Source organism: Gobius niger, assembly GCF_951799975.1.
Source record: "Gobius niger genome assembly, chromosome: 3".
In the NCBI taxonomy this organism is placed as follows: Eukaryota; Metazoa; Chordata; class Actinopteri; order Gobiiformes; family Gobiidae; genus Gobius; species Gobius niger.
Genome location: NC_136854.1, coordinates 6,706,470 through 6,718,136, shown reverse-complemented (window position 1 = coordinate 6,718,136; position 11,667 = coordinate 6,706,470). Strand labels below are relative to the sequence as shown.

The following is an 11,667-nucleotide window of genomic DNA, read 5'->3' as shown; positions in this document are numbered from 1 at the left end:
CTCAGACCTATTGTAAGACCATATGCTGGTGCTGTGGGCCCTGGGTTCCTTCTGATGCATGATAATGCCAGGCCACATGTGGCAAGAGTGTGTCAGCAGTTCCTGCATGATGAAGATATTGATGTTATGGACTGGCCTGCCCGTTCCCCAGACTTAAATCCAATAGAGCACATCTGGGACATCATGTCTCGGTTCATCCATCAACGCCACGTCGCACCACAGACTGTCCAGGAGCTGACTGATGCTCTAATCCAGGTCTGGGAGGAGATCCCTCAGGAGGACATCCGTGGTCTCATCAGGAGCATGCCCAGGCGTTGTAGGGAGTGCATTCAGGCACGTGGAGGCCACACACACTACTGAGGATGATACAGACTCGTTTTGAGGAATTTCTACAGAATTTGGATCAACCAGTGACCTGATTTGTTACTTTGATTTTGACTATAATTTTAGATCCAGACCTACAGGGGCTGAGAATTTGATTTCCATTGATCATTGATATGTTATTTTGTTCTCAACACATTGCCCTACACTATGAATAAAGATTTTCATCTGAAAAATCTAGTTGATTGACATCCAGGATGTGTTTTTTGAGTGTGCCCTAAATTTTTGTGAGCAGTGTATAATAGGGGGCTCAGAGAAGAGCTGGAGAAAACCTGGAGGATGAAGACATCAGTGGTGCCCGTGGTCGTTGGGGCACTCGGGGCAGTGACCCCCAAAACTGGAGGAGTGGCTCCAGCAGATCCCAGGAAATACATCAGACATCTCGGTCCAGAAAAGTGCAGTTCTAGGAACAGCAAAGATACTGTGCAGAGCCCTCAAGCTCCCAGGCCTCTGGTAGAGGACCCGAGCTTGGAGGAAAAGAAAAAGAGACCGCCCGTGGAGGGTGAGGAAGAGTTTTTTTTAATTTATTTTTTATATAATATCTACGGCGTGTTCGAGGCGCCGCGAACGTCTCATAAACGAGGCGCAGGGAACGTCCCATGAAGATAAACACTTTCGGCACGCGCACAGTTTAGCTCTTTTTCCCGAACTGTTTTTAGCTGAAACATCACGTATTTTCTTGTATAAATACATGTGTGGTAAGTTTGTTGAATCACCTAAATGCAGGCCTTGTGTTTGCTTGTTCTCTGCGGATTACAAGTCCAGACAGTCATTATTGTAGCTAAAGCTAAACTTAGCTTGTAGCCTTTGAACAACTGTCTGAGACTCCAGTGGAGTTCTAGAGTCTATGGACTCGATGTTCCTTTATTTTGCACTTTCTTTACTTCATCACAGATCTATTGGAGGGAAACGTCCTTCTAAATGTCCTTTAAGTTTGCTCAAAAGCGTCATTTATTTCGTGAATACGCACATTTAGAGAAAGGCTTTTCAAAAGCCCTTTTCTTGTTCCTGTACCTCTTGTTTTAGTTTTAGTTTTAGATTGAGCTAGAATGAAAACCCCTGTGTGAACACTTGTTTATGCATTTATACTTTAACATCTATGAGTAATCTTGTGGCCTAAGGAGGAAATTCTACTGTTGAGTAAAAATAGAAAGCCTGATGTGGCTTATGAAATAGATGTAGTTTGTGTTTCATCTACCAAATCTTCAGAATTATTTAATTTGCATATTTTTTTTATGTCACTTTCTTTGGAAATAATCGGATTTCCTCATTATTTATGTTTATGGTGGGTGTTTCACTGCTGAAACATACTGTTACACTCAAAGAGTTTTTGACTCAATTAGTGATCCAAATGACGGGAGTATCATAAAGCACAGATGTAGTACAGATGTAGTACTGATGTAGTACAGATGTAGTACAGTAGCCCAGTCGTTTTCAAACATGTGTCATTGTAAGTCAGTGTGACTTCAGTGTATTTTCTTGTTACATGCTTGAGTAAATCCCCTTTGTGGGCCCTGGACCCCGCTTTGGGAACCACAGGTACTGCCTAATATCACAACATGATGAGCTTCTTCCTCAGATGGTTTTGCACAAAGCCGCTCAGTCAGCAATGGAATAATGAAACAAGTAAAGTAGAAGGACTGTCAAAAAGTTGCTTGAGTAACTGAACCCCTGGAGAAGGTTTAGTAAGAGTTTGTGTGGGATTCTGTTCAACTCATTCAACATATTTGTGTATTTCAAGTTTTAGTTTCACTTTGAATCTCTTTTTCTTTTGAGGAAGAGTGACTGCAACTGTGTGACCCTGATGTGTTGTTTTTGTCCAGTGGAGAATGGTGTCGTACAAGCGTCTGGACCCCGAGCAGGTGCGCTTCTCTGGGGGGGCTTTGAGTGAGGAGCAGGGCCCCGTCTACGAGGAGACGGCCGTGAGTACCTACATCTTATTTGAATGTGATCTTTCCTTTCAAAACTCTTTTGTTCTCAAGCCGAGAAAGTCGGAGGAAGTTGAGTATAAACTGTGAGCTGCTGACCCCAGTGTTTTTTTGTCGACTAAAATATTTCGTCATTATTTTAGTCACAAGATTAGACGTATTTCTTTGCAGACTAAAACTAATTGAAAAGTTGTTTATGACACTAAAGCTATGACTTAAATGTCCAGATATTTTCGTCCAATAAAATCTAACTGAATAAAAAAGTCTCCGTTTTCTTCTAACTGAAGAAAACGGAGACTAAAATCATCCAAACTTCCAATGGCTGAAAGAACCTCATCTCATTTACAGTAAATCCACGGCCGAAGGAGCAGCTCTGAGCTTTGTTCATGTGGAGAACAAACATGAAGCAGAGACCGCGATTAAATGGGATTATAAATGTTATAAATGCAGAGTTGTTTTCTGTTCAAACTGTGGCATATTTAGTTGCACTGCACACATCTGGCCTTATGGCAGAGTGGCTGGAAGAAACCATTTTTGAAAGAAAACCATAAGAAGTCCTGTTTGCTTCTTATTGTTTTCTTTAAAAATGCCACTCTGCCATGAGGCCAGATTTGTGCAGTGTACGACTAATAGTTGTTCTGTGTACAGTTTCCCCCACCTGAGCTGTAGCTCTCTGCAGTTCACCCAGGGTCATCATAGGCTTCTTGGTAACAGCTCTGGTCAGTGCTGTCGTTGTTCGGTCAGTAAGTTTAGGAGGACGGCTGGGTCTTGGTTGGTTTACACTGATGCCATACTCTTTCCATTCCTGGATGGTGTATTTAACTGTGCTTTGAGAGATGTTCAAAGCTTTGGAAATCTTTTATAACATAACCCAGCTTTATACTTCTCAATAACTTTATCCCAGACCTGTCAGTATTCTTGGACTTCATGATGCTTCTGCTCCACAATAGTCTTTTAACAGACCTGAGACCATCACAGAGCAGCTGACATTAGATTACACACAGGTAGACTCTATTTAGTCATTGGGTCAACATGTGATCATTCACAAATCAGGAAACTTTTGAAGGCAATTGGTTGCACTAAAAGGAAATGAGGGCCGGTACTTATGCACATCACACTTTTCAGTATTTTATTTATAAAAAAAATAAATAAATACATTTCATTTCACTTCACGATTGTGTCACTTAGTGTGTGTCTTTCACATAGAATTTAAATTAAATATATTTATGTTCATGGTCCATAGCGTGGCAAAATGTCGAAAAGTTAAAGTGGAGCTGATACTTATCCATACCACTGTACCTCTATCTAGCTTCAGTTATAATTCTGTGTTTTTGTGGAGGTTTGGTGGATTTGTTTATATTGAGGAAAGCAGCTTTTTAAGGTAAACCAAATGCGAGCTTATGAGCCAAAGACAGTTGAGACCTACACATTTCTTCTGAGACACTGAAGAGGCACCAAGAGCCCTCACACCTGCAACACAGAGGAGGCATCACAAGAGGAGCTACAGGAAGCAAAAAAGGGACAAACGAGATGGTGAAAGGTCTCTTTGCCATAATCTCAAACCACCATTTCACCTCCCGTCGGTTTTGCACAGTAACTTATAACATAGAGAAGCATTTACAACATGGTGAGCGGAAAGAATTTCCTCAATATTTAACCCCTCTTTTTGTTTCCCAGCACAGGACTTTGTTGCACATTTTTTTATTTGCATATATCTCCAAGCGTCCTTCCACGTTGGATTAAATCGGGTACACATTTCATTCAATGATAGATAAAGGTCATCCTTGTGAAGATCTCCTAAAGTGTGGACACCTTCTTTCACCCAGCCTGGCCTTAGCCATCCGTAAACTCCGGTCAATTCTAATTTCCCTACATGTTTGTCTGGGTCTGATCTCAGTGGCCGCGTTACATCGGTTAAATTTCAACCTACCATTCAGTGAGCGGGGGAGGCTTCCAAATATCCAGAAACAAAATGAGTACGAGGCGAGGGTATGGTATAACCAGGCTATCTTTCACCCAGTCTTTCCAAAAAAAACAAAAATATTCCCAATACGAATTTCTGGATTATTCCATAACAATGAATATTTCTGTAAATAGGGAGACCTTGTCATCATTCTATGTGATGCATGCCATACTTCTTTAGAATGCCCGAGTATTGGGTTTGAACTATTTCCTTTTGTCTTTTGTGAGAGCACCTGTAGTGGTGTAAATGGGGTTACCATACTTTTCTCTAAATCCATAAATTTAGGCAAGTCGCCTTCCATATTCCTGCCATATTCCTAAATTTAGATCACTTGGAGAATTCAAATGCTTGGTGTATCTTCTATCTTTTTTAAGGTTATTCAAGGCTTTTTTCCTTTCCAGAGAAAGTCCTTTACCAGATGGTTGTATTGCTGCCCTGTTCTCTGCAGGTCCCAGAGCCGGAGGAGACCCCGCTGATGCGCTGGACGCCCCGCTGCTCGCTCACCCGCAGCCTGCTGGTCCTGGGCTGTCTGCTGCTGCTCCTCTTGGGAGGCTGGCTCCTGGGGACTCGGTACTGGCTCCTCTCCTCCTCCACCCTCCCACACCGCCCGCCCTCGCCCGCTGCTGCCAAACCTGACCACTCCTCTGCCCGCCCCTCCGCTCCCCCCACTGAGGCCTGCTCCGCGGTGCCCGAGCCCTGGCGATTCGACTGTTACCCGGAGAGGGGGGCCATAGTGTCCCGGGACATGTGCGAGAGCAGGAACTGCTGCTACATCCCACAGCGTGCGGGGCAGGACGGGGTGCCCTGGTGCTTCTACCCTCCGGACTACCCCTCCTACTCCCTGGTGTCTGTGCAGCCCACTCCCCTGGGCCAGAAAGGGGCGCTGGAGAGGCGGCAGAGGACGTATTATCCCGGCGACATCATGAACCTGCAGCTGGAGGTGTTTGAAGAGACCGACACACGACTACATGTGAAGGTGAGGCCTTTATCCCTTGTTCCCCTGCAGCATCTCGCCTTAGAGGCCGTTCCCTCATTTTGAGTAATCCTGTTTACTTTGGTCTTTTCATCATCTACTGCTGAAGAGCTCTGATCTGCATTACCTGTATTCTTTTGCGTATCCTGGGAGTGTCCATAAACCGCCTGCTCTCCAAGGGTGGTCACAATGTGCAAAATGTGGGGCAGAGAAAATGCAAATGATTTAGTTTAGCGAGTACTAAATAAAACAGTGAAATATTAACACATTTGGGAAGCAGGTATAGGATTTTTCTCTGGACTGAATAAAGCAGTTTGCACCCATAGGAAGATAATGTACTGTGAAGCACTTTGAATTGCCTTGTGTATGAATTGTGCTCTACAAATAAACTTGCCTTGCCTTGCCTTGCCTTGTACGGATTTCTAAAGTATCTACGACACTTGGCTCTCGGCTGGGTTACATTAAACAGCAGCAGTTCACTGTCTATCAAATATCTTTCAGGAGTCTGCCTCACGTCGTCTGAAAGTCCGCAGGCGTGTTGATCAGTCCCTCCAGGATTTCGCGATTCTGTAATCGCAACTACACTGCGTTCCAAATTATTATGCAAATTGGATTTTTGTGTCAAAAAGGTTAAAAAAAAAACAATAATAATAAAACTCATGGATGGTATCGTGTCTTGGGGCTCTATGAATCACTGACATTAATCTCAGAGTACTGGGATGATTAGTTTTCAGGCTAAGCCCAGTTAAGGGAAAAACTACTGAAAAAGGGTGTTCCACTTTATTATGCAGATCATCATTTTCAAGCAATATGGTAAAGAAAAAGGTTCTGTCTGCTGATTTAAAAGCGTGGAATAGTTGAATGCCTTGGTCTAGGAATGAAAACCTTCGATATTTTAGGAAAGATTAAGTGTAATCATCATACTGATAAGAGATCTGTGGATGATTCAGAGCACACTCCGTTTTGTGCAGATAATGGCACAATATGGACGGTTTCTGCCAGACAAACACATCAGATTAGGAGAACAGATGCCACAAAGCAGCATACAGGTATTTGAAGCTGCTGGTGCCTCTGGAGTCTCCCGAACATCAAGGTGTAGGACTCTCCAGAGGCTACAGTTGTGCATAAACCTTCTATCCGGGCCTCCCCTAAACGGTTAATTGAATGCTGATGAACAGAAACGGCTGCAGTGGCTCAGAAATACATGAGGACTCATTTTCAAACAGTCTTGTTCACTGATGAGGCCGTGTAACCCTGGATGGTCAAATCAATGGAGTAGTGAATGGTTGGTGAATGGCCACAATGTCCCAACAAGGCTGTGATGTCAGTAAGGAGGTGGCGGAGTCATGTTTTGGACCAAAATCATAAGGGAGAGAGCTGGTCGGCCCCATTAGGCTCTTTTAAGATCCCTGAAGGTGTGAAAATTACCTTTGAAAATTATGTGGAGTTTCTGACTGACCACTGTCTTCTATGCTACAAAAAGAAGAGCTGTGCTTTCCCTAACGAAATCCTCTTCATGCATGACAACGCACCATGTCATACTGCAAAGAAAACCTCTGCATCACTGGTTGCTATGGGCATAAAAGGAGAGAAACTCATGATGTGGACCCCCTCCTCCCCTGACTATTGAGAACCTTTGAAGCCTCAACAAAAAAAAACTTCTATGAGGGTGGGAGGCAGTTTTCATCCAAACAGCAGCTCTGGGAGGCTATTCTGACATCCCGCAAAGAAATCCAAGCAGAAACTGTCCAAAAACTCACAATTGTAATGGATTTAAGAATTTTGAAGCTGCGATCACACAAGGGCTCCTAGGTTAAAATATAACTTGACCTGTTAATATTTTTTTGATTGAAATAGCTTTTGATTTCAGTAAATATGACCTCCTAATGCAACAAATACAACAAATGACCATTTTCAGTTACTTACAAGCTTTTAAAATATATTGAAACAATGAGTTGCATAATAATTTGGAACAGTGGATTTTGAGGTTTTTACTATATTTATTTTTGAAAAAAATACTGTTATCACTAGGAAATTTTTTCCACCACATTTAAATGATCCTCTACCAGTTAAAGACTTGAAAATTATGCTGACTCTCATTTGAGTTGACAATTTAGAAAATCAGAGAAAAATGCCATTTGCATAATAATTTGGAACGCAGTGTATTTATACGCAAAATCAAGCTTTCCAAAAGCTGCAACGTCCTTCGCATCTCTTCCTTAACTCTGCATTTTTCTAACTAACCTAACCCAACACCTAAATGCGATTTTGTTATACAATTGTTACAATGACAATTAAAGCATTTACTTACTTACTTACACCACATTCCAAATTATTAAGCAAATGACATTTTTCTAAGATTTTCTAAATTGTCAACTCAAATTACAGCATCATTTTCAAGTCTTTAACTGGTAGAAGATCATTTAAATGCAAAACAGTATTTTTTACAAAAATATATATAGTAAAAAACTCAATCTACTGTTCCACATTATTATGCAACTCATCGTTTCAGTACATATTACAGAGGGGGTGTTATGCTTTTTTTCAGTCACATGGCACCAGTCTATATCACACTACAATGATGACCAAACCTTCTGTTGGTCTGTAAATGCAGTAAATTAGAATAACTGCCTTGTATAAAATTGCTCACTCAAAATGGCTGTAGTGAATGTCTTGAAATAGGCCTCTGTCTCTTTAAGAACCTCTGACCCTTTCAGACACGCCCCCTCCACACGCTGTCTGTGGCATCAGTGGGGAGGGGGTTCTGCTGAGGAGCAGTGGTTGGTTACTCGGCTGGTGGCGAAAGCTCGGAGGCGTCTCCAGGAGGTGGGGGCGTTCCTAGGAGGACTCAGGCAAACCTATCCTTAAATGGAGTCAGAGTTTTTACAGATTACTCAAAAATACGTGAATGTGCCAAGGCAACACTTCAGGCATGTTTTTAATAAGGGAATGACATAATAACATGATGTAAAGCTTGAAAAAGTCGATTTTGCATAATACCCCCCTTTAAAGCTAGTAATTAGCTGAAAATGGTCATTTGTTGAATTTGTAGCATTAGGAGGTCATATTTACTGAAATCAAAGCTATTTCAATAAAAAAAAAGCAGGTCAAGTTATAGTTTAACATAGGAGCCCTTCTTTGAGCAGCAAAATTGGATTTCTTTGCAGGATGTCAGAATAGCCTCCCAGAGCTGCTGTTTGGATGAAAACTGCCTCCCACCCTCATAGATAATAATAATAATAATAATAAATTTTATTTATAATGCACTTTACATTTGACACCAAATCTCAAAGTGCTACAGCATAGTTAAAAACAAAACATCATAAAATACAACACAACATATATTAAAAGACAGGACTAAAAAACGAAAGCATTAGCTGTTAAAATAAGCTTTAGTAAAAAGGTGGGTTTTAAGTCCTTTTTTGAATGTGTCCACCGTCTGTGGGGCCCTGAGGTGGTCTGGGAGGGCGTTCCACAGGCAGGGAGCAGCGGCTTCAAAGGCCCTGTCGCCCATGGTTTTGAGCCGTGTCCTGGGCATGACCAGACGGTGCTGTTGGCCTGACCGGGTCCTGGTTGAGGTGTGTGGTGTGAGCAGTTCGGTGAGGTAAGTGGGGGCCACACCGTGCAGACAGTGATGGGTGTGCAAGAGGACCTTGTATTGTATGCGGGACTGAATGGGGAGCCAGTGCAGTGTACGGAGGATGGGGGTGATGTGCTCGTGTTTTCGCACCCTCATCAGGATCCTGGCAGCGCTGTTCTGAACATACTGGAGCTTTTAGAGGCTCCTGCCAGGGATCCCGATGAGGAGTGCATTACAGTAGTCCAGCCTGGAGGAGACAAAAGCATGAATGAGCTTCTCTGCAGCAGGAAGGGAGAGGGTGGGGCGCAGTTTGGAAATATTACGGAGGTGAAAGAAGGCAGTTTTGCAGATGGAGGTGACATGATTGTCAAAAGAAAGGTGGGGGTCAAATTTAACCCCTAGGTTAGTGACAGAGGGAGAGAGGGGAATGGTGTGTCCAAAGAATGAAACAGTGGTAATTGGAGAGGAGCAGAGTTGATGAGAGGTTCCAGTTTGAATGGCTTCTGTTTTAGAGCCGTTGAGCTGCAGGAAGTTTTGACTCATCCACGCCTCTATCTCCTCCAGGCAGGAGCTGAGGCGTGCAGCCGTGGCAGAGGGGGAGCTAGAGGGAGTGACTCGGAGGTAGAGTTGTGTGTCGTCAGCATAGCAGTGGAAATTAATTCCATGCTTGCTGACGACACGACCCAGGGGAAGCATGTAAATGGTGAAGAGGGTTGGGCCGAGTACGGAGCCCTGGGGGACCCCACAGGTGACAGTGTGGGGTCTGGATTTTGCGTCCCCCAGAGCTACATACTCGGTTCTGTCAGTGAGGTAGGAGTGAAACCATTGAAGGGCGGTACCAGAAAGACCAGTGTAGTGTTGGAGCCGGTGCAGGAGGATGTGGTGGTCTACAGTGTCAAACGCAGCAGAGAGGTCGAGAAGAATGAGGAGGGATGTGGAACCGGCGTCAGAAGCCATCAGCAGGTCGCTGGTGACTCTGATGAGAGCTGTTTCTGTGCTGTGGGAGGGACGGAAACCAGATTGAAATTTCTCATATAGCCTATTAGTTTTGAGATGATTATGGAGCTGGGTGGAAACAACTTTTTCGAGGAGTTTGGAAATGAATGGGAGATTTGAAATTGGTCTGTAATTTGACAGGGGTATAGGGTCCAAGGTGGGTTTTTTGAGGAGGGGTTTGATGAGAGCCGTTTTGAGGGAGGTGGGAACATGGCCTGTTTCTACGGACAGGTTTATTATTTTGGTTATGAGGGGACTGATGGAGTTGTTGTGAGTTTTAAGCAGAGGAGATGAGAGGGGGTCAAGGCGGCAGGTGGATGGTTTGGATTTACGGATGATGTTCTCGACCTCCTGCTGCGTTGTGAGGTAGAATTGTGAAAGAGGTTGTGCGATGGGTGTTTCGGGCAGGTCTAGTGAGGTGCTATTTATAAGTGGGAATGAGGAACGGATATTGTTAATTTTTGAAGTGAAAAAGTCAAGAAACTGGTTGCAGTTTGTATCTGTGTGACTGTAGAATGATGAGATTTGTGGTTTGAGGATGTGATTTATTGTGGAGAACAGTTTTTTGGAGTTACCTGGGTTGTTGTTTATGAGTGTTGAGTAGTGTTCTGACCTAGCCTTGGAGAGTGCTTTGGCATAAGCCCTGCGATGTTCCCGGTAGGCCAACTTATGCACCGTCAGGCCAGATGTTTTGCAGGCCCGCTCCAGGACACGGCCAGACCTCTTCATCCCTCTCAGCTCGTTTGTAAACCAGGGGGCAGAGCGGGTAAATGTGACTGTCCGGGATTTTATTGGAGCAAGACAGTTTAGAATGGAGGTGAGGCTGGTGTTGTAGTAGTCCATTAAGTCGTCAGCTGATGAGTGAGAAGGGGCGAGATGCTGGAGATGTTGACTGAGGGCGGTGGAGTCCAAGTTCTTGATGTTTCTGAACGTAATATGGCGTTTTGGTTTGGTGAGAGGAACCGATATTGGGATTTTAACTGTAACCGCCAGGTGATCGGAGACGCCGACGTCATACACCTGAAGGCCTGAAACTGGGAGGGAGTCTGTAATGACGAGGTCCAGTGTGTGCCCCTTATTGTGTGTGGGGCCATCCACGAGCTGCAGGAGGTTAAGACAGTCCAGGGTTTCTTTGAATTTGGAGGCCAGTTTACAGTTATGGGAGTCCATGTGTATGTTAAAATCACCAATAACCAGAATATTTGAGTGTGCTGTGCAGAGGGAGATTAGGAAGTCGTGAATGTCAGAGATGAAAGTTGGTTGCGGTTTGGGAGGGCGATAGATGAGGGCTATTGTTGCTGAAAAAGGTTTTTTGCAACTGAAAACCAGACTTTCAAATGAGCCAGTACTGGGCACAGACACGGGAGATAGTTCAATGTTGCTGCGATGTAAAACAGCTAGGCCCCCACCACGGCCAGTTGTTCGAGGCTTATCAAGGTAGTGGTACCCGGGTGGGCATGCCTCATTGAGGGATGAGTATATCCCAGGCTGCTGCCATGTCTCTGTAAGACAGAGAATGTCTATGCCCTTATCCAGAATGTGGTCGTTTATAAGTCCAGATTTGTTTGACAAGGACTGCACATTTAGCTGTTCAAGTGTAATGTGAGATGTAGAATCCATTTTATTGAGAGGGCGGAGAACACTGTGATCCACTCCAGGTTTTACAGTGTACCGTCTACACCCAGCACTATCTATGCCAGGAGTAGCGGCGCTCGATGTTTTGCTTGCTGATGCTCGGGCGCTGCACGGCGGCGACTCGGGCTCCAGCCACGTAGCTGTTTTAATTAGATTTTATGAGATTTACGCCAACCAGTAAATAGTGCTTGATGGTGTGTAGAGTGAATGT

The 11,667-nt window shown here is 44.0% G+C and overlaps 1 protein-coding gene across 1 annotated transcript in view; it reads left to right on the top strand.

The window, feature by feature from the left end:
• Window positions 1-2,174: 2,174 nt before the first annotated feature.
• Window positions 2,175-11,667, top strand: part of gaa2 (alpha glucosidase 2) — a 42,820-nt gene continuing 33,327 nt past the window's right edge. Inside the window, exons 1-2 of the mRNA XM_079554048.1 lie at window positions 2,175-2,303; window positions 4,721-5,248. Of these exons, the coding sequence (XP_079410174.1) occupies window positions 2,211-2,303; window positions 4,721-5,248 (621 nt within the window). The 5' untranslated portion in view covers window positions 2,175-2,210. The remainder of the gene's footprint in view (window positions 2,304-4,720; window positions 5,249-11,667) is intronic.